The sequence below is a fragment of the Arabidopsis lyrata genome (genome assembly GCF_000004255.2).
Source record: "Arabidopsis lyrata subsp. lyrata unplaced genomic scaffold ARALYscaffold_8, whole genome shotgun sequence".
NCBI classification, from domain to species: Eukaryota; Viridiplantae; Streptophyta; class Magnoliopsida; order Brassicales; family Brassicaceae; genus Arabidopsis; species Arabidopsis lyrata.
In genome coordinates this window covers 5,108,502-5,115,927 of record NW_003302548.1, presented here as the reverse complement: position 1 = coordinate 5,115,927, position 7,426 = coordinate 5,108,502, and the positions used below count along the sequence as shown (strand labels likewise).

General features: G+C 26.4%; 1 protein-coding gene across 1 annotated transcript; it reads right to left on the bottom strand.

Moving 5' to 3' along the window:
* Positions 1-6,506: 6,506 nt before the first annotated feature.
* LOC9299785 lies at positions 6,507-6,995 on the bottom strand. The gene has a single exon (XM_002863663.2). It carries the CDS (start codon positions 6,985-6,987, stop codon positions 6,640-6,642), a length of 348 nt encoding a protein of 115 aa, XP_002863709.1. The 5' UTR covers positions 6,988-6,995; the 3' UTR covers positions 6,507-6,639.
* Positions 6,996-7,426: the final 431 nt, after the last annotated feature.

The window sequence follows — 7,426 nt, the reverse complement described above, 5'->3', positions numbered from 1 at the left end:
ATGATTTGTATATGTTATTTGAAATATGAAGTTATCTAACCTATATATAGGTCATTGAATTATAACGTAACTATCAAAAAAACTATAAAGTTAACGTAATATTTAATGGCAATTAAAAATTAAAAAAAAAAAGACTACAAAACTGAAAGTTAATGGTTTCTATCAATGTTTCAAATATAACAAAAAAAAATACTAAATAAAAGTAACGATATCCAATTCAATATAAGAAACAGAAGATTAATTTTATCTTATTTCGATATCCTAAACCAAATTATTAATGAGTATGAGGTTCAAATTGACATATATAGTTTTAAGCCAAATAAATTAATTAATAGGACTAACTATTTATAAGTATAAATATAATTAATTATGAAAATTTTAAAAGCCTAACTCATATTGTATCTGAAAACTATTATTTTATTTTCTTAAAATAATCATTTTTTCACAATACTTTTAATCTAAATGACTAATAAATGTTAGTAAAAGTGTATTCGACATACAGCTTATTCCAAGGTTTTCAAAGTTTTTATATGCTGATATAAGATCCACAAGAGCAAATAAATGGTTTTAGAATATTAGATATAGTTTTGTTAATAGATATATGTTAAAGAATCAACTATTATAACTAAACAATAGCTATTATATAACAGTATAGTTAAAAACATAGCATTTAAAATTGCATATCAGTAAAACATTATAGAAACAAATAACCCAAAATGGTGAAACATCTATCTTTTCAAAACAAATGAATCCTAACATATCAAAAGATACATGATAATTAGGATCTCATTGTTACGATATGTTAAGAATATATACCACTACGAAAAATCTAATCAATTGTTTTAAATTTACATATTAACGAAAGATTCAAGTTGAATGGTAAAGGAGGTTTTATAAATTTCTAACTAGTTTTTATCACTAATCATTAAATATGATTTAACACTAATTAAGATACATGTGAACTAACATATCTATTGGGAAATGCATATTTTTGCTATGAATCAAACTTATAAAAGTAAGGTTTCACTCTCTTCTTATTGGTCCATTTGGAAATGTAACTTAAATTTTTTTATTTTTAATTAAATCATAAATAAAACATATTTAATTACACACAATAAATTAAATCATAAATAAAACATATTTAACTCACACTTTAATATTAAAACTGAAATCATTAAAATTATACATTAACTATATTTTCCCACTCAATTTTATTCAACACACAATAAATTAGAATTGTAACTCCCATAATTTTTTTTTTTAATTGTAACTTATCTCACTTCTCATTCTATAAATACTCATTTTCCATTCTCTCATCCTCTCACCCTCTTCCACTATAGCTCAAATCTTAAATTTTTCTTGGTTTGTGTTCTTACATTAGGTTTTTTTTTTTTTTGAAAGATGCATCTTCATTTTCTATTTTAGATAATCATCTTATAAGTAATCATTCTCTCATCTTCTTCTACTATATTTATGTGTTTATTTTTTATGTTGTTATATGGATTAAAAATCAAGAATTTGATTCTAAATTTATTTTAGAATGTATTATATAAATCTAACATTTTATTCATTTTTGTATATTTCTAAAGCCATACTAAAATATACTTATTTATATTTTTAGTTTAAATTCAAATATGTATACTAAAAGTTTTGATGGTTATAACAAAATTTTCAAGTTTATTGGTGATGGAGAGTTAAATATATCAATTCCAATCATAGCACAACAAGATAATGAAGTTGAAAAGATTCATTTCCATTATCTACTTTAGTTGTTTGATTATTTTCTAATATATTCATGTATTTATTTTAATTATGCAATATTTAATGAAATAAATTATTGTAATACATTTATTAAATATATATTTCTTACCTTTTCCTTATCTCGAATAAATTTTGTAATTTATTTTTAATATATGTATTATTATATTTACTTTTTGTGATCCAATAGATAATTATATAAAAGTCGTTATACTGTTTATTTTATTTATAATTTGAGGTTTAAGTATTTTTCAAATTAAAAAGAATTTTGTTAAAAACAATTTGGTCCTTAAGATTTGAATTGACGAGTGAAATTAAACAAAAAAAAATATAGAAGTTATTCTTGGATCTTTGATGATTTTAATTAAATTGGAGTTCATATGATTTTTATAAGAAAAATAAATTTAGTTTGCCACTTGCAAAATAATATGAATTTGAACTATTATATGAGAGTTTATATCAACAAACAAACAAATTATCTGTGAGTTTATATCAACAATTTATTTTGTAAAAGTAATAGATAACATATGTTTATTGATGTTTACATACATAAATAATAGTAAAGTAAAAAATAATACTAAAATATGAGCAAATGCAAGATATCAAATCTTAAGAGCCTTTAAAAAAATTTCAATCATATTTATATTGAAACAAATATCATCCACATCATTAGCATGTAACAATTTAAAATTTTTCTATAATAATATATAATAATTATATTCTTATGTGTTTTCTCATATTTTGTAACCTCCATACTAATAATTATCATTATGTTGTTAATGCTCACACTAAATTGCAACAATACTTTAAATACAATTAAGAAAAAATAAATTCTACACAATGAATGGATCAGACGATATTGCTTGGTGCAAAGTGTCTAAGGAGATGTTCCTCCCCCCTTCATTCGGAGATGGAAGCTTTAATTTGGGCTATGAAGAATATCCTTTCAAGAAGGATCGATTGTCAGGTGTTTGAAACAGATTGTTCAGAACTAGTCTCGATGATACAGTCACCTGAGGAATGGACTGCTTTCTCAAATCAGCTGGATGAGTTTGGTTTACTCCGTGCCTTTTTCCGTTCTTTTCGCTTTCTCTCATTTCTCGTTTATGTAATGTTAAAGCGGACTGTTTAGCCCGTTCTTCTAGACTTTTATTTTCTGAAGTTACATTTGTAAACTCTTCTCCTCCTAATTGGGCAACCAATCAAGGAGTTTTTTCTTAATTAATGTGTGGTTGACAAAAAAAAAAAATTCTACACAATGAATTCTTTGAAATGTAACATAACTTTTATGATATACATACAATTAACTTACTCATAAATGACATTTAAACATAATTGTTAAAGTTTGAATAGTTGTAAAACGTAAATATGTTGTCTTCTATAAATAGTAATATTCATATATCACTAACCATCATATTCCAAATTTCATAATATTGATAAATTTTATAACACTTTCTTTTATGATCCGACTAATTGTGTTTCAATATTACATTTTTGTCAATTTTGTAAGAGGCTGTGAAGAGGATATGACATGGGACCAAGAAACCTTACTCACAATCAATCGTATGTGCCATTTCAGAGGTATTTTAAAAGGAGCGAGTAGAGAAACCCGAAGTTTGTAATGCAACAAGAGAAGATATACTAAGGTTGATTTTCTTTGTCCAAACAATCAATCTATATAAACCTGAATTTTGATTGACTCAAAATAAATTTGATATTTTTGAAGTGAGATTAAGAAGAAAATCAAGAAGACTAATGATGAGTAGAAGAAAAAAATACAATTGAGTATGCTTCGAAACAACATAAATGTTAAGTGGCAGTGGAAGCAGACGCTTGAATTGTATAATAGAATAATTCATCTATCCTCACTTATCTCTTACAATATAATTCATCTCCATTCCTACATCTATTTCTTAAACTGTAAAAAAAATTATAGAATAAATTATTTGTTATACATTTCTCAAATAAATTATGCTTTTACAAGTAGCATAAAATGGTTATTTTATTAACGGAAAATAAAATAATAAAATGGTGTTTCAACATTTGCTACGTCATTTATGTGATTTTAAATATTTTCATTAAGTAGATAAACAACTTCGAATCAAGTTGTATCAAAATATAACGGTAGACTCAATTCAAAATCAGCCCAAACCCAATATGTATAACATTTGGTTATGATACTTTCATTAGGTAGAAAATAATTGGAAATTTGTTGTATTACTATTATATTTAAATTCTTTAAAATTCAACAATAACTTTTAAAATTGGATAAATTTAGAATATCAACTTTACTATTAAAATATAAATTATAAATTGAAAACGATGTAACTTAATTTTCACATTTTAACAAAATAAGTATTATTTATGTATACGTATTATATTACTATAATCATTAATTTTATCATCAACACTCTTAAAATTTCTAATTGGCATCAAATATTGTATTGATTAAAAGCAGTAATATACTCTTAATTATTTTTTAAAAAACATAAATATCATTGTATATAGATGAATACAATTCAAATTTTATAGAAAAAATTAAATATGAATTTACTGTCATTCATTTATTTATTTTCCTTTAAATTTAACTGTTGGGGTCGGATTGCATCCATCTTCTAAGACCGAGCCAAATTTCCAGTATCCTGAATAAACCTGCTCACCAGCTCAGGGAACCCTTCCAAACAGCTCGGGGAGCCTTTCGATCAGCTCGGGTACCATACTGGCCAGTTCGGGTACCCTCTCTGCCGGCTCGGGTACCCTGCCAGCCGGCTCGGGACTATGCTAGTCAGCTCGGGCACCCGAGCCCGATCAGATAGGTACCCGAGCCCGTTCGACGGCTAGGCGTCCGAGCCCATCCATGATCCGGGTACCCGAGCCCGTTCGACATCCAGGCGTCCGAGCCCGTCCTTGGTTCGGGTATCCGAGCCCGCTCTCCTACGGGTACCCGAGCCTTCTAAATATTTCGCTTCGGGTAATGTGTTACGCCGTCTCCCCGAGCCAAATACACCAGGAAGTTTCCACACTACCCGAGGCAAATTCATCAATCATCCGAGGCAAGGACTTAATAAAATATTCACCTTCAAAAATACCATTTCCAAGCAAGGCATCATTTTCGAAATACCCGGAAATGATAAGGAAGAATCTCGAAGGATCAACTCAAATCAGGAAAACTTCCGAAAACCCTGAAGAAAAAGGAAACTATCCTAATCCGCGATATTCTAAGCCGACTTCAAGATAAATGGAAATCTTCCGAGAATATCGCTGGAGAGGCGGTTTATCATCCTTATATAAAGAGACTCAAGACTCTCGCAGGAAAAACAAGCAATATCGCTCTAGATTTTAGACTACAAAAAGCTCTTAAGCAAAACACTTTTCTTTTACGATCAAACTCTTTGTATGATCAAAACTACTATTTTCATCAATAATATCAAGAACACCATCTTTGGTCATCGCTCTTTCTGTTGTTCTTTGAGGATTCTCGCATATTGTATCCCAAAACATACTACAAAACATAAAGTTAATGGTTTCTATCAACGTTTCAAATATAACAAAAAAAACTAAATACAAGTAACGATATCCAATTCAATATAAGAAACAGATGATTAATTTTATCTTATTTCGATATCCTAAACCAAATTATTAATGAGTATGAGGTTCAAATTGACATATACAGTTTTAAGCTAAATAAATTAAAGGACTAACTATTTATAAGTATAAATATTATTAATTATGAAAGTATTAAAAGCCTAACTCATATTGTATCTGAAAACTATTATTTTATTTATATAAAAAATCAATTTTTCACAATACTTTTAATCTAAATGACTAATAAATGTTAATAAAAGTGTATTCGACATACAATTTATTCGAAGGTTTTCAAAGTTTTTAATTATATGCTTATATGAGATCCACAAGAGCAAATAAATAGTTTTAGAATATCATATATAGTTTTGTTAATAGATATATGTTAAAGAATCAACTATTATAACTAAACAATAGCTATTATATAATAGTATAGTTAAAAACATATCATTTAAAATTGCATATCGGTAAAAAATTATAGAAACAAATAACCCAAAATGGTGAAACATCCATCTTTTCAAAACAAATGAATCCTAACATATCAAAAGATACATGATAATTAGGATCTCATTGTTACGATATGTTAAGAATATATACCACTACGTAGAATCTAATCAATTGTTTTAAATTTATATATTAACGAAAGATTCAAGTTGAATGGTAAAGGAGCTTATATAAATATGTAACTAGTTTTTATCACTACTAGCTTTTATCACTAATAATTTTATATGATTTTACACTAATTAAGATACATGTGAACTAACAGATCCATTGGGAAATGCATATTTTTGCTATGAATATTTGTAAAATCAAAGGATTTAATATATATCATATTCAAATTGAAAGTCGAATTAAATATCTCCGTGAAAACGTTTTGGTTATTTTTATGAGGTCTTGATATATAGTTATTGAATTAAAGACTAAAGATAATGTATATTAATTGTTTTTGAGTTTATAAAAATTATGTTCTTTAATATGCTTTGAGGAAAAAATGGTAAACGTTTTTGAATTATCCAAAACATATTACTCTAAAAAACAAATACAAAATTTAAAATTCACTCAATAATATTTAGAGCTACTCTTAATATTTAAATTTTTATATTATTATTCGATTCCTAATAGAAAACTTTGTTTTAAAGTTCAAATAGAAAATAATAAATTTAAGTTCTTCTTTTTCAGAGAGAATTCCCTTTAGTGAATATTGTAGTAAAGTGAAAATATAAATGTTTGTGGTAAGAGAAATCTAACAACAGAGAAATCTCAATTTATTCAGTAAATATAGTACAAACAATACAAAGTTCAAGTACTTTTGGAGATTGAGACACAATGATTCCACAAGTCATCACTCTTCTTCAAGTATTCTGTTTCGTGGGCAATTAACATGGGTTTATCTGCAATATATTTAATAAGTGTATCGTGACACATTTTCCCTTCTTTGACGAGATCGTTGCAACAAGGATCAGAGATGGTTCCATTTTCAAAGACAACAGCAATTATATCCAACGCACACTTAGGAGTGATTTTAACAACACAAGTATTCCATAATGATTTTGCTTCAGCTTCTTCGACTGAGAAAACCGGAACAAACGCACACACCAAAGCTACAACGATGAATAGCGTAGTAATCTGAGAGCTAAATTTAGACATATCTACTTACGCTTAAAATATACAAGAATTAATCTTATTTTATGAAAAACAAATGTAAGAAACAATGATTTGTATTTGTCATTTGAAACATGAAATTATCTAACCTATATATAGGTCATTGAAATTAAAACGTAACTATAAAAAAAAACTATAAAGTTAACGTAATATTTAATGGCAATTAAAAATTTTGACAAAAAAAAATACTACAAAACTTAAAGTTAATGGTTTCTATCAACGTTTCAAATATAACAAAAAAAACTAAATACAAGTAACGATAACCAATTCAATATAAGAAACAGATGATTAATTTTATCTTATTTCGATATCCTAAACCAAATTATTAATGAGTATGAGGTTCAAATTGACATATATAGTTTTAAGCCTAAATAAATTAAAAGGACTAACTATTTATTAGTACAATATAATTAATTATGAAAGT

Coding starts and splice junctions, on each gene's coding strand:
- LOC9299785 (XM_002863663.2), bottom strand. CDS start 6,987: ATGTCTAAATTTAGCTCTCAGATTACTACGCTATTCATCGTTGTAGCT.